At 35.7% G+C, this 22,690-nt stretch overlaps 1 protein-coding gene across 5 annotated transcripts in view; it reads left to right on the top strand.

Moving 5' to 3' along the window:
• Positions 1-21,717, top strand: part of PGM2L1 (phosphoglucomutase 2 like 1) — a 68,334-nt gene extending 46,617 nt beyond the window's left edge. For 4 of the 5 annotated variants that reach the window (XM_058446752.1, XM_058446755.1, XM_058446753.1 and 1 more), the window contains exons 6-14: positions 1,481-1,674; positions 5,689-5,878; positions 6,194-6,291; positions 7,359-7,539; positions 9,577-9,670; positions 9,979-10,108; positions 10,343-10,532; positions 14,390-14,523; positions 16,236-20,444. In XM_058446752.1, the coding sequence (XP_058302735.1) occupies positions 1,481-1,674; positions 5,689-5,878; positions 6,194-6,291; positions 7,359-7,539; positions 9,577-9,670; positions 9,979-10,108; positions 10,343-10,532; positions 14,390-14,523; positions 16,236-16,338 (1,314 nt within the window). In that variant the 3' untranslated portion in view covers positions 16,339-20,444. Of the gene's footprint in view, positions 1-1,480; positions 1,675-5,688; positions 5,879-6,193; positions 6,292-7,358; positions 7,540-9,576; positions 9,671-9,978; positions 10,109-10,342; positions 10,533-14,389; positions 14,524-16,235 lie in introns of all 5 variants that reach the window. The other variant, XM_032166931.2, reaches the window with a different exon arrangement.
• Positions 21,718-22,690: the final 973 nt, after the last annotated feature.

The raw sequence follows: 22,690 nt of genomic DNA, 5'->3' as shown, positions 1-22,690 counted from the left end.
TGAAAATTTTTTTAATTACCCAGAACTCAAGAAGAGACATGCTTCCTCATGATCTCTATAATAGTGGACAGGACTTTTTCTATTCTGCATTTTCACTGAGAGTGAAATGCTTCAAGGATGCCATTTTTATTTGGGGGTCTCAGTTCCAACTCCCTACCTCGCACATGGGCATTACAATCCAAGAACCAGATAAATGGACAGTTCTCAAACCCCAGGTAACCACAATATAAGTCCCACAGGCTTATCATTCTGCTTTTTAATTATTTTTTTCTCACTGCCTGGAGTTATCCCTTTCCTCTTGTGAATTATGCTGTGCATTTAAGATAATGTTTTCTCTGTTTTATGTAGCATTTTGAGGTGTTTATAGAGAACAGGTTTTTAGGTCATCTGGTTAACCATATTCTTTGCATAGAGATTAGTACATAGTACAGATTCAAATGTATTCTTCTCTCCTTCATTCAGGATGCAATAGAGGGGATTTGTGTCATATACATGGTAGAAGTCACCATAGATACTCTCTAACCTTCCAAATTTGAAATCCTATAAATTAATAGAATTACATTTTCATGCTTTTTTTGGTAACTGTTCCTAATGCCTTATTGATCAGACTACTTGACAAACTGAAAGCTCATTGAAATTTATATGGATAATTAACATGTTAATTGTTAATAAACTATATTTGATATGATATAAATTCTACTTTATAATAGAAAGATGACTTTTTTCTATATCACATAATATAACTACTTTATAATGTTAAGTTAAATAGTATCAAGTTTTAGGGAATATTCTGTGGTTTCTTGGATTATCTTTAGTAGATAGTTATAGGTTTAAGAGTATAATTGGACACTATGGCATATGCATATTATAATGTTATCATAATAATTAGCCCTGCTTGTATTTTACTCATATTGTTATTAAGGTATACTTCTAAAAGAAAATCACATATAATCGTTTGATTGAAGAGTCCCTGTAGAGTCATTCCTATCTATATCTTTTAATATTTATTAAATTAGTCCTCCTATGTTGACATTTTTTACTTGATCAATTTGATATGCTTTATTTTTATTTTTATTTTTTTTTATTTATTTTTTTGAGACGGAGTCGCACTCTTTCGCACAGGCTGGAGTGCAGTGGCGCGATCTCAGCTCACTGCAAGCTCCGCCTCCAGGGTTCATGCCATTCTCCTGCCTCAGCCTCCCAAGTAGCTGAGACTACAGGCGCCTGCCACCACACCCGGCTAATTTTTTGTATTTTTAGTAGAGACAGGGTTTCACCACGTTAGCCAGGATGGTCTCGATCTGCTGACCTCATGATCTGCCCGCCTCAGCCTCCCAAAGTGCTGAGATTACAGGCGTAAGCCACTGCACCTGGCCTCAATTTGATATGCTTTTTAATAAAGCTGAAGATCTCTACTATAGGTAAGAAAAGATCTGGCAAGCATTTTAAGTAATTATGGTTATATTTACTTATCATCTAGGTTTACTGGGAAACTGGTGCTCAGATCACGTCTCCTCATGATAAAGAAATTCTAAAATGTATAGAAGAATGTGTGGAACCCTGGAATGGTTCCTGGAATGATAATTTAGTGGATACCAGCCCGCTGAAGAGAGACCCTCTGCAGGACATTTGCAGGAGATACATGGAAGATCTGAAAAAGATCTGTTTTTACAGGTATCCAAGTGAGAATATCAGATAATACTACTTCAGAATAACATTAAAGAATGAGGAGAAGAAAAAGTGATAAAAAGTGTTGTCTATTTATTAGATTAAAATTATAGATAAATAGTACTCATTAAGAGTCAAAGAGTGGAAATAACCCAAGTAACCATTAACTAATGAATGGATAAATAAAATGTGGTATATCCATACAATGAAATATTATTCAGCAATAAAAATAAATGAAGTACTTACATACTACAACATGGATAAACCTTGAAAACATCATGCTAAGTGAAAGAAGCCAGTCACAAAGAACCACATATTGTATGATTCCATTTATATGACATATGTAGAATAGGCAAATCTATAGAGACAGAAATAGATTAGAGGTTACTTGTGGCTGGAAGGAATGAAAGGGTTGGGGGCTGGAAGCTATAGGTTATAGAGTTAGTTTCTTTCTTTCTCTCTCTCTCTCTTTCTCTCTTTCTTTCTTTCCTTTTTTTTGAGACAGAGTCTCGCTCTTGTCACCCAGGCTGGAGTGCAGTGGCGCGATCTTGGCTCACTGCAACCTCTGCCTCCCGGGTTCAAGCAATTCTCCTGCCTCAGCCTCCGAAGTAGCTAGGACTACAAGCAACCACTACCATGCCTGGCTAATTTTTGTATTTTTAGTAGAGACAAGGTTTCATGATGTTGGCCAGGCTGGTCTCGAACTCCTGACCTCCGGTGATCCATCTGCCTCAGCCTCCCAAAGTGCTGGGATTACAGGTGTGAGCTACCATGCCCAGCCTAGAGTTTCTTTCAGGAGTAATGAGAATGTTCTAAAATTGATCATAGTCATGGTTGAACAACTCTATGAATATAGAGAAAGCCATTGAATTGCACACTTTAAATGGGTGAATTATATGGTATATGAATTATATCTCAATAAAGCTGTTAAACAAGTTATACTTAAATATATGTATTTCCTCTGTGTTAGATCAGTATATTTCTTTTAAGATTTTATTTTTCCTTAACCATTTCTGTATTTCCATAATTATCTCTGTAACTCTTCTGTAAATAGCTAACACTATTGCTAGGAAGAATCCTGGCTAGCTGAGTGTATTTTTCCTATCCTACAAAATAATTTTAGCTTTTTCTCAACTTTATTTTAATTTCAAAAGTATACCCATCAAGCTATCAATTGTTTGCTTCTCTGTCTAAAATGATAAGTGACAGTAATACTAGCTAAATGCTACCAGCTCTAATCAATCTAAAAAGAATTTGATTCCTTTTTTATCCTTTCTGTCTTTTCATATTTATATTTTTGTTTTTTAAAGAGTATATGGGCAAAAGCAAATTAACAAGTGAACCTAACTATTTATCAAGCTGAAGGCATAATTACACAGAGAAGAATTATTTCAAGTGACTTTACAGTTATTAACTATACATTTCTAGTGGGATATGTCCTAAGGATAAAGAACTACAAAGAAACCTCAAATTGTATTTGATAGCTGTACTGTTAGTGGTAATATTGATAGTTTTACAGATGTAGATATAAATAAATATATAGATGTACACATATATATTATAAAACAAATGGGTAATTATGTTAATGTCACTAGGATCTAAGATTTTAGTTTAAGAGAGACAGATATAAAATCAAATAAAATAATTTTAAAATTATAATTTTAAATTTGAATTTGAAATACGTTTTATTTAACGAAAATGCTAAAATACCAGTTCTGTTACTAAAAAGGCCTATGCCTACCCCTAAAGCCCAGATTGTGGTTTCTAAATACCATTTCCTAGTAAAAGGAACCAGGGCTCATTGGAGAAATTGATTCTCATCAAGGACTGGGGCAGAAAATGTACTAAATGAGGCTGAGATACCTTTGTTTTCCTTGCCGTAAAGCGGGCTAGCTTTCAAAGATACTGGGGTCATATCAAAAGGATCTGGGAGCCAACTTGAAGGGACTCCCACTGACCAAAGATTGGATAGTTGGGCATCAAAAAGAATAATCACCTCAGTGAATTAAAACATTAAACATAAAAAGCCCATGACTGTTAGTAATACTAAAAAAGCACTTTATTGGTCACCTTTGGGAGTTGCTGGACTAAAAATCACACATGCTGAAATTTGATAAATTCTACATTTTCCTTCTGAAAATCAATAAATGTTTGAAACTTTCTCTTAATTTTTTCTGCCTTTTCTATATGAACTGAATTTTAGGACTAATCAAATGGTTGATGAAGGATCATTATTTTTAAAAGAAAAATACAATAAATGCAGAAGGAATAATAGAATTTTCAAAATCACTATGTTGTGACCTGTAATAAATAATATATCTAAGTAATTCTCATCAAGGGCTGCTAAGACCCATAGGTGAAATGTTGATGGGAAGTTTTTTGATGGAAGGATTAGGCTGACACTGGTGAATCTTAGTTTAACAGCATTAAAAGTAGAGTAGAAATTGTGTGCTTCCACCTGTGAGTCAATAGAAAACACACAGCACCTATTCTTGCCCAAAGAAATGAAACTGAATCTAATGTTACCTCTAAATGCAGCTGCCTATCTACAGAAAAAATAGGATAGAAGAGCATGTTAATACCAAAAGGATGCAGTCTACATATTGGAGATATGGGAAATTCTACAGGACAAATGGGCCAGTTTCTTCAATAAATGACATTTGGGTTGGGGAAGGAAGGGAGGAACATTTATAGATTAAAAGAGACTTGAGAGGCATAGCAATCAAATTATATGGAACCTCATTCAGGTCCTGCTTCAAGTAAAACAACTGTTAAAAGTATTTTTGAGACACTTGGGGAAAATTTGAACACAGATAGGGTATTAGAGGAAAGAAATTATTGTTGATTTTGTTAGATGTAATGATGATAATATGGTTATGTTTTTAAATACTAAAGCATTTTCTTGTAAAGTAATATATCTTGAATAAACAAGACTAGATTGACAGACTATGGAAACACTGAAGTGAGGTAATGGGTATATGGTGTTAGATATTCTGTCTTCCTATGCATATGTTTGAAAATTGTCATAACATTTTATTTTTATTATTTATCTTATAATAAATTGTATTTTTTATGGGGAATAGTTAGTAAATGGTAGGTTAGGATGTAGAAAGTTTTGCTGTGGAAAAGACCAAAGAAACAGAGACTAGATGCTAATGGAAATGATGCCGGCGAGAGAGAATTATCCATGTACTAAAGTTCTCAAGTGAGAATTGATGGGGACCAGAGCAGAAGTGGAGGGGTTGACCTTTGATACAAAGAACGCTTCCTCATTATTATCAGATGGAAGAAGGAAAAAATATGGGTTGTCGGTTTGGTGTGGGATGATTAGGAAGTTCCCATCAAATGGCTCTGTGTCTCAATGATGTATGAGGTGAAGGGGGAGGGAAGGAATAAGGAGAGAAGAGAAGGTACTAATTAAGTCACCATCTTGGAGAGTAAAAAAGTAAGCTTTTTGGGTAACAAAGTAGGATTGCCTGACAGTATTGAGTATCCATTCAGAGTGAAGCTGTTCAATCCTTTTGTGAGATTTATTCTAGCAATATTCAACTATTTTGGTGCAAGCCTGGAAAAGGTACACATTTGGGTTCAACAAGGTTTGGGGTATTGGAGGGTCAAAGTAGCCAGAGTGACATATAAGAAGGTGAATATAATTAGGTACCTTGCAATCTAAACTGGAAGTGAAGAAATGAGGAGTCTACTGGCAAGCGAGAAAGACCAGTTAGGAAGTGTTTGTGATGGTCTAGTGAGAGATGATACTTACTTAGATGATACAAGCTTAGCTTGTTCAGGGTATTGGCACAGCATATGGAAGGCAGCTGTCCAGGTCAGGAAGTTGAGCCACAAAGGGAGAATGCTGTTGAATTAAAACTCTTGATCTTTAAGTTAATACTCTTGATTTGTTTGAGTATCTTAGACCTCTGCTGAAGGCTTTAATCACATTTTTTAGAATTTGATTGTTTTTAATTATATCAAAGGTAAGTTTTGTAATCATGATCTTATGTTGATTTTCCTTTACAGGGAGTTAAACTCGAAGACCACCTTGAAATTTGTGCACACATCTTTTCATGGGGTCGGACATGACTATGTGCAGTTGGCTTTTAAAGTGTTTGGTTTTAAGCCTCCAATTCCAGTACCAGAACAAAAAGATCCTGATCCAGACTTTTCTACTGTTAAATGTCCAAATCCTGAAGAAGGAGAATCTGTGCTGGTATTTTTTTTAATATTTAAATTATTATTAGTTTATTAAACCATCAGAATAGATAGAACTCATTGACAATTCAAAGATTATTTACAAAAGCAGAAAGGACTGTAGTTTACATTTTTTAATTGTATTGGAGTCATAGGCTGTGTTTTGTTTGAAATGTCTATGGTGGGTGTCCCTACTTTTGGCTTCTTATTTTAAACGTAGCTGAATTCTATGCCTTCTAAAATTCCTATCACTAACATTGTGCCTACATACAGGAACGTTAACATTGAACTTAGGTTCTTCAGTACAATCCAGCTTTTTGGGTCACTGTTTCAGGAACTTTCCCTGAGACTGGCAGAGAAAGAAAATGCCCGGATAGTGCTAGCCACAGATCCCGATGCAGACAGACTGGCAGCAGCAGAACTTCAGGAGAAGTATGTAGAATCTGTTATTTGATTAAAAGCTTGAACTTTGAAAAGCAATGTATTTTAAGTCTTACAGGCTCATTGAAAATAATGAAAAGATAAGAAAAGAACATAAATTTCCTATAAATCCATTATCCAGAAATAACCACCTAAGTTGACACTTTGACAATTCTTTCCTGTCTTTTTAATTGAAATATTTAAGGATATATTTGTTTTTATTAAATTATGATCATAGTTTTATATCTTGATTATTTTCCACTTTAATTGTACAAAATGCTTCAAAAAATGTTTACAGTGTAATGCTTAAGTGTAATGCTTACAGTGTGAGCATTTTCCCCTGACTTTATATATTTTTTGAAAATATTAATTTTTACAAAGACATAATATCCCAACAGATCGCTTTATGATGTAGTTATTTCCTAACCTTTTTTTTTTCTTTTCTTTTTCTTTTTTTTTGAGACAGAGTTTCGCTCTTGTTGCTTAGGCTGGAGTGGAGTGCAGTGGTGCTATCTTGGCTCACTGCAGCCTCTGCCTCCCAGGTTCAAGCGATTCTCCTGCCTCAGCCTCCCAAGTAGCTGGGACTACAGGCATGTGCCACCACGCCTGGCTAATTTTGTATTTTTAGTAGAGGTGGGGTTTTGCCATGTTAGTCAGGCTGATCTCGAACTCCTGACCTCAGGTGATCCTCCCACCTTGGCCTCCCAAAGTGCTGCGATTACAGGCGTGAGCCACCCATTTCCTAATCTTAGTCCTCTGGGCTGCTGTGTATTTTTACCATTATAATGTGACAAATGTCCTTAAATAGAAAGGCTTAACTATTTATCATAATTTTTTCTCTCATTAAGTAAAAGAATAAATGTAATAATACAATAATTTTCCAAAAGACGTTGTACCATTCCTACCGTAAAATCACCCCTGGTCAGTTAGAAAAGTAGTAGTAATAAATGTTTTCTCAAAAATTCCATATGATAGTTTTTTATTTTTCCTAACTGAAGGATGGTAATTTGTGGGCCTTGGAGTCAAGAAGTTTTAATGAGAAGAAAGGTCTTGACATTGTGTTTTCCTTCTCTCTACAGTGGTTGTTGGAAAGTTTTCACAGGGAATGAGTTGGCAGCTTTGTTTGGATGGTGGATGTTTGATTGCTGGAAGAAAAATAAATCAAGAAATGCTGATGTGAAAAACGTTTATATGTTAGCCACCACAGTCTCTTCTAAAATTTTGAAGGCAATTGCGCTTAAAGAAGGATTTCATTTTGAAGTAAGAATCGATAATATCTGTGGGCTACTTTTTAAAACCTATTTCTGTATGTTAAAGACATCTCCCCACCAAAACTGACTTTCATTGATTTCATTTGTAATTCACTTATTTTTCTAATTCTGTTAACACTTGTTCAGTCTCTTTTGATAACTTAGACACCTTAAGCCAAAATTCATCCAGTACTATATATGAATTTCTGGGACTAAGATAAGATATTCTTTAAAAATTACATTAATACTTATTATTCCATACAACAAATATCTGGTTTTCAGACAGGTAAAATATAGCTCCTGGTGACCCCATCAGTAACTTAGACTTCTCTCCAAAAAGTTGTGGGTGTCATCAACCCCTTGTTTATTCTCTTCAAGCATGGTCTTAAGGAACTTCAAGTAGTCTTCTAAATTGCATAGTAAGACCCAATGATCCTACATCCCAAAAAACAAGCAGTGGCTCTCTCTCAGCCCAGATCATTAACCTTATGACCTTAAGACCCTTAAGCTGACCATTTTTGCAGCTATGGGAACTAAATTGCTTTTTCTCTGCCATCTTTGCCAAATATCAGTGAAAATGTCCCTGGGCATTTTTCTTGAGCCACAGTCAGGCTACAGGTCTTAACACTAATTGACTGAGTAAAAGAAAATTGTACCTGGCTTTATGAAATACAGCTTTCAACCTTATACTTTCTAAAACACAAATAGCAAAATAGAAGATACTGAAAGTTTATTCACGCCCAAGATTCTGATGTTTTCCTAGTTTATGTCTATAGCAAGAAGAAGTATAATGGGCACAAAAGAGAAAAAAGAACAATTCTAAAGACCACTATTATAATTTTATTTGCTTGTTTTTGTTGTAGCAGGGAGGTTTTTGACTTTTTAATTTTTATTTTGTAGTAAGGAGGTAGAAAGGTGAATTAGGAAACAAGTTAGTAATGGTGAGCTTTAGTATTAGGGTGTATCACATATTCTTTCTGTTGACTCTAAAAGTCTTTCTGTGTCTTTAAAGTGAACAGTAGCTCATTAGATGAAAAGTCCTCAAATCTAATTATTTAAAGAAGTACTTAGTAACTGTCTTGGTGGTTTTATTAATAGTTAGGACATAGTGTTATGAGAAGGTACACTTGGTTCAAGCTTATGTTATGCTAATATTGAAAGTGCATCTCTAAAAAGCTTCATGACCTTTGATTGATTACTCAGGGAGAGTAAATCCACCAACTTTCATAGGCACTCTTATATTAGTGGTTATAATATAGCTTAAAGGACAGTTTCTGAGAAGCAGAAACTTGAAATTGAATCTTGACTCCATCTCTTATATGCAGTATAATTTTGGACAGATTGACTTATCTTTCAAGCCTGTGTTTCAGCGATAGTGTTTTTGAGCATTAAAAAAAGATAATGGGGCCAGATGTGGTGGCTCACGCCTGTAATCCCAGCACTTTGGGAGGCTGAGGCAGGTGGATCACGAGGTCAGGAGTTCAAGACCAGCCTGACCAACATGGTGAAACCCTGTCTCTACTAAAAGTACAAAAATTAGCTGGGGGTGGCGGTGCACCTGTAATCCCAGCCACTCAGGAGGCTGAGACAGGAGAATCGCTTGAACCTGGGAGACGGAGGTTGCAGTAAGCTGAAATTGCACCACTGCACTCCAGCCTGGGTGACAGAGGGAGACTCCGTCTCAAAAAAAAAAAAAAAAAAGATAATGTAAAGCACCTGGTTCAGTCCTTAATAGTAGGTGATCGTAGTGTATGTGCTTATTCATGTTACTTTGTGACTATATGAAGCACCACTTATAAATGCTGGTTTATATTTTGTGTAAATCACCTAGTACTATAATCTATAAATAGTAGGTCATTAGTAGTAGCAGTGTGTGTATTTATGGCGCTTTATTACTGTATGTCTGCTACTCTTTATAAATCTTTGTGGACTGAAGACTATAGTAAAGATCATTATATGAATGTTGTGTGCATGTAGTGGCAGATTTTTCTCTAATGGGTATTTGTGAGACAGTCACTTAACTAGAGTGGCCTCCTCTGCATTTCAGGAAACATTACCAGGTTTTAAATGGATTGGAAGTAGGATAATAGACCTCCTGGAAAATGGGAAAGAAGTCCTTTTTGCATTCGAAGAGTCTATTGGTATGTAGTAAATATTAAAATCTTTGAAATTTGATTGATAATTTTTAAAAATGTAATTCTGTAGGAGGAGTTTTTTGTGTTCTGGTTTCATATTTTGAGTTGTAAAAACTACAGAGAATGAGAAATATGTAGATACATTTCTTATCAGAAAAAAAAAGAACGAAAGTGTCCCCTAAATACACTCAGTATTGATGAATTTCATCTATTACTAGGCTTTTAAATTTCCTGGTCCTTCTGAAGAAATGTAACACTATTGAAATTATAGGCTTAAGTTTTCCTCTTTTCTAGTGATGGTTTTCAATCCTCAGGTTTTCTCTGTGGAACTTCAGTTTTGGATAAAGATGGGGTGAGTGCAGCTGTTGTGGTTGCTGAGATGGCATCTTACCTGGAAACCATGAATATAACATTGAAACAGCAACTGGTTAAGGTTTATGAAAAGTAAGTTCTACTATTATGAATTTCACATGCTAGATTTTTCTTTTATTGTCCTACCCTTAGTTTTCTAAATTTGTTTCTGAAGAATAGTCGATCCTTTTTTTAAAAGTATTAAAATTATGTGAATTAAGGACTGCCACTTTCTATAAAATACTGTAGTAGGCTGATCTTCTTTAATATATGCTTTTTTAAAGAGTTATCTGAAATCTAATTTTAGCACTTTGAATCTTTGCACAGATATGGTTATCATATTTCGAAAACTTCCTATTTCTTGTGTTATGAACCACCTACCATCAAAAGTATATTTGAAAGGCTTCGTAATTTTGATTCTCCAAAAGAATATCCAAAATTTTGTGGAACATTTGCTATATTGCATGTACGGGACATTACCACTGGATATGACAGTAGCCAGCCTAATAAGAAATCAGTAAGTACCTTTTTTTTTTTCCAAACAATTTAGAAAATTTCATGGCTTATGTCACCAAAAAGTCCAGAGGCAGGACAGATTTCACATGAGATTCAATCCAGTTTCCTCATGTTTACCAGTTTATTATAAAGGTGACAATTCTGGAACAGCCAGATGGAAGAGATGTATAGGGCAAGGTACTAGGGGTGGGGTTGGGGCCTGGGGCCTCCCAGCAAGTCCACGTGTTTACCAAGCTGGAAGCTCCTGTAAATACTTAAAAAAAAAAAAAAAAAAAAGTTTTTAACAGTTTGTAATAATTCATACTGAAATAGGAGATCAGCAGGACTTGTTTTCCAAGCACTGGTCATGACCACACTGATCACAACAGGATCTGGTCAAAACAAGATGCAGTAAAGAAACAAGCCAAAATCAGCTAAAACCAAGATGGCAACAAAAGCAACCTCTAGTTCCCCTCACTGCTCATTATATGCTAATTATAATACATTAGCATGCTAAAAGACACCCCCACCAACACCATGACAGCTTACAGATGCTATGGCAACACCCAGAAGTTACTTTATATGGTTTAAACGGGGAGGAACCCTTGGTTCCAAGAACTGCTCACACTTTTTCTAGAAAATTTGTGAATAACTTGCCCCTTATTTCGCATTTAATTAAGGAGAAGTTCTAATATAGCTAGCCAGCAATCCATAGTGCTACTCTGCCTATGAAGCAGCCATTTTCCTGTACTTTGTGGCTCTGATAAAATGGCTTTCCTTTTTTTTTTTTTTTTTTTTTCTTGAGACGGTGTCTCACTCTGTCTACCAGGCTGGAGTGCAGTGGCATGATCTCAGCTTACTGCAACCTCTGCCTCCCAGGTTCAACTGATTCTCCTGCCTCAGCCTTCTGAGTAGCTGGGACTACAGAAGCATGTCACCACGCCTGACTAATTTTTGTATTTTTAGTAGAGACAGAGTTTCACCATGTTGGCCAGGCTGGTCTTGAACTCCTGACCTCAAGTGATCTGCCTGCCTTGGCCTCCCAAAATGCTAGGATTACAGGCATGAGCCACCATGCCCAGCAGCTGCTTTCCTTTTACTTTACTCTGTTGATTCATTCTTGAATTCTTTCCTGTGTGAAGCCAAGAACCCTCCTGGGCTGAGCCCCAGTTTGGGGGTTCACCTACATCAATACTATAATAAAATGGTGAAACTTCAGGCCTGTGAGTTTCATTAAGACTAGAACCCATTGTTTTGCTCCAGAGCATTTTTCAGTCTGCTAACTTGTCTCTCTGACTTTGATCTTATCCTTATCACTTCCCAAATAATCATGTATACTACCCTCAGGGTAAGATGTGTGGAATGGAGGTGGGGGCAGAGAGAGAAAAAGAAAAAGAGAAAATGGGCAATGATGCCAGATAATGTTGAAAATAACTGTAAAAGCCTATAATTTCAAAGCCATACATCTTTCTAACTTCCTTTTCCAACCTTATTCCCTATACCTCCAGCCAAATAGAACAACTTACTTACTTACCTACATGTGTACATTTTTTTAAAATTTCTGCATTTTTGGTTCAGTTGTTTCCTTAGTTTACCCATTTTTCCAATTTCTACAGGCCCATACCTCAGCCACTATAAGACTTAAGGCAAATATCACCTGTTCCACGTGACCTCTAGGACTCATAATCAGATACCTTCCTCTTGAGGTTTCATTACATAGTGTGCCTTCCTCCTATTACTTTCTGTTTTATGTCATCATTGTGTTGTACATGGCATGTTCCTTTCTGATGTACTTTTGTGCCTCTCCAAGTTGCTGCATATGTTGTAGCTGCTCAACAAATACTGAAATGCCATAGATTGCTGATTATATTCATTTTGTTATTGTTGTTGTGATGATTATTAGCCCAAATTTCCATTTGTAATGTTCTGATGTGGTCTCAAGATTCTGGGGACATAATGTATTTTGCAAAATCTGTAGTTTATTGTATAGAATAGTACCCATATTCCATTTTTGCATATTTATCCAATCAACAAATATTAGTTCCTGGTGTTGATATCCTGTGTATGAGTATATATGTGTCTATTTTTCTATCTTTGAAAATTGCTGGAAGAGAAGAATCATGTTTTGCTTCTTTTTATTTCTCTAGTTTGCTGTGCTCAAGTAGCCTTTGGTATAATGCTTTTTTCCCTCTTAATTCTCATTAAAGTGTATGATATTCATTATTCAGGGTGCTTTTTCATCTCTTCTCTTCTGGTTCTTACAACAAGTTTGTAAGTTAGGTAGCACTGTTATCCCCAAGGTTGCATAGTAAGTGTCAAAGCCTTCCTGAATTCTCTCTTTTCCATGTTTCAGATTAATTGATGTTCATCTGTATATTCATTTATCAGAATCCTTCTGTGCTACAGGCACAGGTACACTAGGGATATAGCAATGACAAAAACACTGCACTCAAGAAAAAGTCTAGTGGGGAAACTGACAAGTAAATAGCAATTTACAAAATGATAAGTGCTACCAGGGGAGGCATGCATAGGATGTCATGGAAGAGACTTTGGGGGCTTATGCAAGACTTTCTAGAGAACTGTTCTGAACTGAATTCCCAAGTATGATTAGGAGTTAGCCAGATGCAGGAGGAGCAGAGGGTGTTTCAGACAAAGGGAACAGTAAGTACAAGGTCCAGAGATGAAAAAGCATATTCTCTTTCAGAGAACCACAGGTAGTTGTCTATAACTGGAGTACGAGGTGAGAAGAATGGCCTGCATGATGAGTGGGTTTTGAGGGGCAAACTTCCAGGCAGGAAGATCAGTTAGTACACTGTGTCAGCAGTCTAGATGAGGTGTGATGGTCGCCTGAATTCAATATAGGAGCAGTGATGGAAAGAACTGGATAAAGTTGAGTTAAAGTATAGAAAGGACTTGCTACTTTATGGGCTGTGGGTGAAAAAGAAGGGAAGATCTCTGTGTTAAGTCACTGGTGTATGGTAATGTACTGACCAAGAGAGGGGTCTCAAGGACAGGACTTATGGCTCAGGACAGCTGAGGAAAGATACCACTGTCAACCCCTCTGGCCTAGCACAACCCTCACAGTCCCCTCAAGATGCCCCGACAGACGGATGTGTGGACTAGCAAGAGTACCAGTGTTAATCCATATATTTAGTGTCAGTAAAACATCACTTCTTTTTTTAATTTTTATAAAAAATAGAGTTCTTTCTGCACCCCAATACATGCAGGATATGTGCACTCCTCTTTGGAGACGACTGACAAACTGCGAAAATGCTTCGCAAATATAGAGGCAGTTTGGACTTTGGAACTTGGCTTCCGCTTCTTGTTCTACCACTTAATTGATTGTCTTGAACGGGTTGTTTACTCTCGTTGAGCCTCGTCTGTAAAATGGCGGTAATACTTACTTTGCAGGACTATTGTTGAGGCCCAGAGATCATGCATGTGAGGTATATAACCCAATGCCTTAACTACTCAGTAAATGGTATGTTTATGAATTATTACATATAGGTAATGTTCATTTGTATTTTATAATTCTTTTAAAATATGTTTTAAATTTTCAATTGTGGTTAAAAAATATAACATAAAAATTAACTATCTTAACCATTTTTAAGTGTATAGTTCAGTAGTGTTAAGTATCTTTACATTGTTGTGCGACAGAGCTCTAGAACTTTTTCATCTTGCTAAACTGAAACACTCTATCCTTTAAACAATAACTCCCTATACCCTCTGCCCTGGCAACTGCCATTCTAATTTCTATTTCTATAAATTTGATGACTTTAGATACCTCATATAAGTGGACTATATTTTACAGTTCTTGAAAATGAAAGAAAATGAAAAAGATGCCAAGTATAATTAAGCTGTTGTTGCCATTTTGCATAGGTGCTGCCTGTGAGTAAAAACAGCCAAATGATTACATTTACTTTTCAAAATGGCTGTGTTGCTACCCTTCGGACAAGTGGGACAGAACCAAAGATAAAGTATTATGCAGAGATGTGTGCATCACCTGACCAGAGGTGAGAATTGATTTTTTTAGATATACATACAAAAGCTTTATTGAAATATAATTCACATACCATACAGCTCACCCACTTAAAATGTACAATTCAGTGGCTTTTAGTATGTTCAAAGTTGTGCATCCATCACTATAATCAATTTTAGAATATTTTCATCACCCCCAAAAGCCCATTGCCATGAGAAATCACTTCCCATTTCCCTCCTTTACAGCCCTCAGCAACCCCAATCTACTGTCTTTCTCTATAGATTTGCTTCTTCTGGGCATTTCATATAAATGGAATCATACAATATGTGGGCCTTTGTGACTGCCGTCTTTTATTTAGTATAATGGTTTCTAGGTTCCACCACGATTCAGTTGTAGCATGAATTTATTCCTTTTTTTAAAGTTTTGTTTTTTATGGCCCGACAATATTCTATTGCATGGCTATGCCATGCTTTTTAATCCATTGATCATTTGATGGACATTTATATTATTTGCACTCTTTGGCTGTTTTGAATACTGTTATGAACATTTACATACAGGTTTTTGTGTGAATGTATGTTTTCATTTCTCTTAGGTATATACCTAGGAGTGAACTGCTGGGTCATATGGTAGCTCTGTGTTTAACCTTTTGAGGAACTGCCAGACCGTTTTTTAAAGCAGCTACATCATTTGGGAATTGAATTTTTAAATTGTAGTGAATTTCTATTCTTGGAAAGATTCTCTGAGCTTTAAGTATTACGTGATTAACATAAGGAAATTATCATCAAATAATTTATGTTTATTGCCAAATATTCATTTTCTGTGTCTAATATGACTTGACATAATCTGCTCAGTTCATTTCCTTTTAAGAGGATGAATTGTGACTAAGTTAATTTCATAAACATATTCAAAGGCTACTTAAATGTATTAAAAGTACTGTCTCCTATAATATTGTAATTGCCCAATATATATTTGGGTAGGAGATTTTTTAGAATTGCTTTCAGAGTCCAACCAAGCTATACTATTTTGTATTTCCCCAAATCTTTGCATTTAAGGATAGATTTCATTTCCTTTGGAGGGGGGATAAAGAGCCCCTGAAGTCATTCAAAGCAGAATCTAAAGTAAATCAAATTGGGTAATACTACATCTGGTTGAAAATGAAGGAAGATTATTAAAGTAATAAGAACTGATTTGTTGTATAGCTTTTAAAATGACTGTAAAGGCAGTTTAAAAGAGGCTTGCCTCGAAATGTTCTGGGCAACAGCAGCACCTCAGTGATGACTTTCAAGGGCCTTCTTTTAAGTGCATATTTATTTTTTTAAACATCACATTATTTTAGTTACACCTCCTTCTGCTACCTGAAAGATGTATCATTCCAGAACATCTGTACCAAATATTTTTCAAAGTATTTCAGGAAGCCATTTTCTCCTAACACCTGGTATTAGTGTTCAAAGCCATTTGAACCTCATTCTCCTGACCTAGGAGAATTCTTTAGATATACCATCAGTCCTCTGTTTATCATGTGCCAAGGAACTCCTATTAATGCAGTTCAACTTCAGTTTGTGATAGCAGTGTTTTCTTTGTGTGTAATTTTTTTTTGGTCTTGTTTTGTTTTAACTAAGTGAATTTCTCTTTTGTTTACCAATTGTTTAATGACTCCGTCAGGACCTCTTAAAAAATAACACTAATTTAAATAAATTTTAAGCCTACGAAAATAAATAATTCCAAAACTTTTCATCTTTTCCTCAGTGACACTGCTTTACTGGAGGAAGAACTGAAGAAACTCATTGACGCTCTGATTGAGAATTTTCTTCAGCCTAGTAAGAATGGACTGATCTGGCGTTCTGTTTAGGGGTACACCAATACGTCATGACACTGTGTGGGCATATGGAACAGAGCAACCGAGAACTCCATACATTGACCCTTGTGTTAGCATTCTCTCTCTATCTCATCTGGCCGAGTATCTTTTTCCTTTTATTTTCTTTCTTTTTGGTCAACTGGCTAGACTAAACAAAGTATAAGTTTGAAATGAAATGGTCTAGAGGGAAATGATTCAAATTTTTTCATAATTCAAACAAAAGTTATTACACTAAAAGTATTATAGTAACGTATTGTTCTTCTATTAACAGAAACATCACAGTTCAAAAGTGAGTTTTCTTCTTATAGTGATTAAGCCTAGTTGTGTATCTTGTAATTGTGTATAGCATGGTAAAAGAAAAAAAAAAAGACAGGTAAATGTTATATAATTATAGGGTTAGTTAAGGAAATTACTCCATAAAATTGGCAAGAAAATGGTACTTTCCTTGACTGTTATGAAAAAGTGTCATTGTGACATCACAGGTATTAATTTACAAATTAGAGTATTTGCAATAGGATATTTAGCATTTCTGTAGTTTAGAACAGATGTTACAATGTGTGGTTTTGGCATGTCTGTTTCAGGTGCCCTTGGTGCAGTGTAGATTTACTGTATGTATTTAAAATTCTGACGTTTACTGAACGTAAAACAATAGTGGCAACACTCCTATTGGCTTTGTTCTTGTCAAATTTCTCAGTGCCTTCTCAGGGTCTGGTATGAACAGAAAAAACAGTGTTCCTGCATTTACCATAATTTAATCAGTCAATTTTCAGATAGCTAAGGAAAATCTTCCAAAATCTGTAGGTGCTTCCTCTATATCAAATGAGTTTGCTGATTTTAAAATCTTAGGAATATAAATAAAGATCTTAATAAAAGCAGGCTTAATGTAGTTAAGGATCTTCATATTAGAATTGTGTCATTTATCAAACCTTTTGTTACAGAAAAAAATCTGAACTGAGAAAGGAGCTCTGAATTTATTTGACAGTCTAACTTTTGAATTACATTTTTGTAAGTAGATTTATTCTTTTATGAAGTAATGTTAATTTTACTAAGAATAAAACATCCAAATTTTAAGTATTATGAAATACTAAAACTACATGTTTTAAAACAGAGGTCCAGTTTAGTCTAACATCTTGCTGACTTCTGTAGAATTTCTGATTGCATGACTATTATTTATCTTTTTTTAGTGTAGAAAATAATTTTTTTCAAAAAGTCACTTTTGGGCTGGGTGCGGTGGCTCACGCCTGTAATCCCAGCACTTTGGGAGGCTGAGGCAGGTGGATCACAAGGTCAGGAGTTTGAGACTAGCCTGGCCAATATGGTGAAACCCCGTCTCTACTAAAAATACAAAAATTAGCCAGGTGTGGTGGTGGGCACCTGTAGTCCCAGCTACTTGGGAGGCTGAGGCAGGAGAATTGCTAGGAGGCTGAGATTGCAGTGAGCCGAAATCGTGCCACTGCACTCCAGCCTGGGCAACAGAGGGAGACTCCATCTCAAAAAAAAAAAAAGTCACTTTTGGCTGATCATGCAGTCTTCTGAAAAGGTTTAATAGAGAAATGCTGTTTAGGCTGGGTGTGGTGGCTCACACCTGTAATACCAGTGCTTTAGGAGGCTGAGGCAGGAGGATTGCTTGAGGCCAGGAGTTTAAATTACAGAAAGCGATGATCGCACTGCTGCACTGAAGCCTAGGTGACAGAGTGAGACCTTATCTCAAAAAAAAAAAAAAAAAAGAGAGAGAGAGAAAAAGAAATGCTGTTTAATCTTCTTAAAATGTATCTTGCCCTACATAGTTCTCAGAATACACATGGGGTATAGTTAGGAGATAACAATAACAAGACCTAAATAAATTGCTTATAGGAGATAGCACTGTAATTAGATAATTTATTTCATATAAAATAATAATATAAAGTTTGAACTGATTAGAACATTCCTTAAATCATGATTTAGTTTGTTGCAGCTATCAGCTAACATTTGGTTGAGCTCATATAATCCAAACCTAATTGTCCAACTATTGTATTGCCACTATTGTTAATTTGTTCCTTCCTTACTTTCTTATTGTTGGATCTTATATAACTGTATGACTGTAGATAATAGACAGCTAGCTAAATGTAGAGCACCATTTTTCTCAATGAGTTTGTTTTCAAAGGCTTTGCACTGGAGAAGAAATGTGTAGAATTTTTGTTTTATTTTTAAAATGTGTAAAACATCTTTTGTTTTATATGCTTTTAAGAATGTAGATTGTAATTTAGGAAATGGCGTATATTCTGCAAAGTGGTATAATGTTGTATATATGAAAAACAGGTATATTTGGTTTAGTTCTGTGTTTCAGTGACTGATAAACAAAAATGAAGCTAAAATGAATCAACGGCTCATTCATAGTTACTAAAGCCATGTCATGACTGTCATTCTATAATGAAGAGAACAGTTTTATTTGAGTGCTTTAATATAATGCAACATTTAAGTCATTTTAAGGTGAAAAGTTATTGAAGTGTTCTTTCTCAAGTTAACAAAATTTTACAAATGTTCCTGAAGTGTATCGATTGAGGGAATTATTTTATTCTAGCCTGTCATGAGTCTTTCTGAGCATGATACTTAACATGAGCTTGATGTAGTAGGTGCACATTTGCCTAACAGGATAAATTCAGTGATAGCCCAAGCTGGCCAGGAGAGACAGAAGTGCTGGCTAGGAGGTCTCAGCCTCGGGCACTACATTGTTTATCTTTTTCTTTTTGAACAATATTGTGAAAATGATTGCATTCTCATTGAGCATGAAAGTCAAAACTGGAATTTTCTAGAGCTTTGAAGAAAAGGAGAGAATTAGTAGGGCAAGATCAAAGCACACATTGGAAATAAACAGTAGAAATAAGCAAACAACATAAAGAGACACAGGAAATGCTTCTTGTGAAGGGCAAATGTAACACCATAACAGTAGGGAATAAACTGTGTCCCACCTGTTTACTTGTGTTTATTTGTTGTTATGATGAGTATGCACCTACCATTTTCCTTTATTGTGATCACTAAAATGAGGCCAAGGTTTAGGAGGTGAGAAAAAGTATCCCTTTTACGGATTCATTTCCTGCTAGAATGTTGTATCAGAATCATGTGAGAACTCAGGAAGAGATAGAGCAGAAATAAAAAGGAAGAAAATGTAGATTAGAAAATAAGACTTGTGAGAAAAAGTTCAAGGAATAAAGATTGTTTGACTCTGGAGAGGAGAAAGCTGTTGAGATAGTTTGCTAAGTTTGCTAATAAAGCTTTATTGAGTCTTTTATTGAAGGGTTCAAAGTAAGAAATACTATGCCGTAGTGTTCTCCATCTCTAGTGAAGACAGAACCAGAGGGAATAAGGATCTTTTTTTTAAAGACAGCATGGAAAGTTTAAGATTTAGGAACTTCTTGAGGAGGAATCTTCATAATATCTTCTATTCAAAATCTTTTTTTTATTTTTAAGGGAATAAAAATTTTAAAAACTAAGAGATATACAGATGACTTTTTAAGGGTCCTTCTTTCCAGCACATTTTTTTAAAAACTCAGGTTAGAACAAAAATGTCATAAAGGGCACTAAAAGTAACATGTGGGTTTCACTCCATATCTAGAAGAATTTAACTCACAAAACAATTTTTGTGTGTTTTGAGTAACTGATGCATAAGTGCAATGAATAATTTACCTGCTTCACTATTATTTTTAATTTAACCTGGCAAATTAAGTGAGACTTGAACAAAATTTTGTTCATCTTGAAGAATGTATAGTGGCTTAGGTTATTTGAGGTTTTCGTTTTGAATATGTATGTTGTTATTTGGATGTAGAAACTTTAGCAGATGGAGAGGTTCTAAGAGAGTGGATACTTTGGAATGTCTTTATATAGGAAATAGACCTCCCATTTCTTAAGCAAGTTGCTTCTGGAATTGATGCAACAGGGATATTAGCTGTAGTTTAATGGATAAATTGTTCTATGAGCTGCTGCTATCAGTATTTTTTTCCACATTTTCCATTGATATTTGTGATGCTTGAAAAATCCAAACTTCACTTGGATACATTTAATTTTATGCCTTTTTCTCTCTACCTCCCTCTTTTCCTAGGCACCCTTGCACATTTTGTTACTGTGAAGGACTATTGCCCTGTTACCTCACTGATAAGAAATCTCAACTGTATTCATTCAGAATGCTTTAAGCTTAGTCATAAACTACATTTGTCTATGGACCTTTGGTTATTTTGTTAATGTTGTCATTATATTTAAGACTTATTGTAGGAAGTAATTTTAAATCTATTCATAACCTGTTTTGGTCTGTCTGCATACTGCTATATGTTAATTTATTATGGCCTTTTACAATTCACTTGTCACCTGAGATTGCTCTAGAAACTGATGAGGAAAGAGTCGTACTAACCAAAATGAATGGGCAATTGACCTAACATTCTATTTCAGGTTTCCTTGTACTTGGGGAGCCAAAGCACAAGATCTGAGGAAATCTTATTCACATTTGTCCCTCAGAGAATCTTACCCTAAGCCATAGAGGTATAAATAGTAAGATGAGAATTGCTCATTGTCTGACTCCTTGCACAGCATGACTTTAATTCTAGTTGGAAACAAAGTTAGTGTTGACTATTGGTTACCTTAAAGTATTCACCATACTATACATTCATTAGGCCATCTTTCCTCTTTGTTTATTCAAACTATGTACTTATAAAAGAGAACCTATAAGAATGTGTAGAGTGACCAAATAGGGACAAAGTGACATACCTAGAGTTTGCTGCTCAAATTTTTCCACTAGCATAACCCTAAAGCAGAGGGGCATGATGAAGGGGGAAGGGGTTCTGAGAGCAAAATCAGAAGCAGCCTACCACTGACATGAAGTGTGTTCTGTCTTTAAAATGTAAGTGAATTTTGCATTCTCTATAATAAAACTTTTAATATAAAAATGATATGTTTAATCTTTACTGAAACTTATGCCGCCACAAAGGAGCACCATGCTCGTCACGTGGCTGCTCAGTTTTCTCCCCTAATGCCCTCACCCCCAGTGGCTGCAAATCCTTGAGTTACACACACTGGCTATAGTGCAAGATATATAAACATAGGCCGGGCTCAGTGGCTCATGCCTGTAATCCTAGCACTTTGGGAGGCCAAGGCAGGTGGATCACTGAGGTCGGGAGTTTGAGACTAGCCTGACCGACATGGAGAAACCCTGTCTCCACTAAAAATACAAAATTAGCCAGGTGTGGTGACACATGCCTGTAATCCCAGCTACTCGGGAGGCTGAGGCAGGAGTGTCGCTTGAACCCAGGAGGTGGAGGTTGTGGTGAGCCAAGATCGCACCGTTGCACTCCAGCCTGGGCAACAAGAGCGAAACTCCATCGCAAAAAAAAAAAAAAGATATATAAACATAGAACATATCTAGGCTATTTCCTGCCCTTAGAATCTGACCTTCAGAAGGATTAACGCCAAACTAAACTGACCTGAAACAGTTTTGTTACTATTGGCATTCCTTGACTAAGAAGGACCACCTGATGCTCAGTCCCAAGAGTAGGAATCGTGGTTTATTATTTTTCATATCCACACCACCTAGTTCAGTACCTGTTATAGAGTGTTTAATTGCTGATAATAGGAATTAAGGGATTTTTTTAAAAGTAGCAAATAGTTTAAGGAACAATCAAAAAATGAATTTTCTAATTCAGTTTTTTGAATGAAGTCCCATCACTAAACTTTATAATGTAATGTTTATTAAGCAGACATCCCCTTAAATACTCAGTTTCTTTGGAGAGAGCAAAGCATATCTCTCTGTGGAAATTATATATAATGCCTGGTATTTTATACTCAAAGCAAGGTGTTGGCCAGGAAGGTAAAGAAATGGTGTCTATGTAGACTTTATATCACTAGTCTAAGTGTCATTTTGAGCCTAGTAGCACTACCTTCCAAGTGAGTCACAACTAATTTGATCCTATTTGGTATGTTTTTGTCCACTGTTATGATTCATCATGTATCTTACAAGAGCCACTCAAGCAAGACTCTGCTTCTATGTGTGGTGAGGCCTTGTTGTTCTAGGCTAGAATAAACTCTTTGTATGCCTCATTGAATATGCCAGATAAAATATATGCAGTCAAGAATGAATTATTTTTCTGACTAAAGTGTGTAGCAGTAGTTCAAAATTCTGCCCTTGTTTTAACAGTTTCTGTCAACATCTTCTCATTTTTCCCTACAAAAACACCAGGGTGTATTATAAGTACTGCCTGTGAGAATTTGCACTTTATGTATTTGTGTGTGGATTTCTTGTGGTTTTAGGCAAATGAAGTGTTATCAGTAATAAACAGGTCTCTTCATAGGCATGAGTTTCTGTGTAATTTTTATTTGAGATACT

Source organism: Hylobates moloch, unplaced genomic scaffold, assembly GCF_009828535.3.
Source record: "Hylobates moloch isolate HMO894 unplaced genomic scaffold, HMol_V3 SCAFFOLD_11, whole genome shotgun sequence".
Classification (NCBI taxonomy): domain Eukaryota; kingdom Metazoa; phylum Chordata; class Mammalia; order Primates; family Hylobatidae; genus Hylobates; species Hylobates moloch.
The sequence above is the reverse complement of the archived record's forward strand: the minus strand, read 5'-3'. Positions and strand labels throughout refer to the sequence as shown.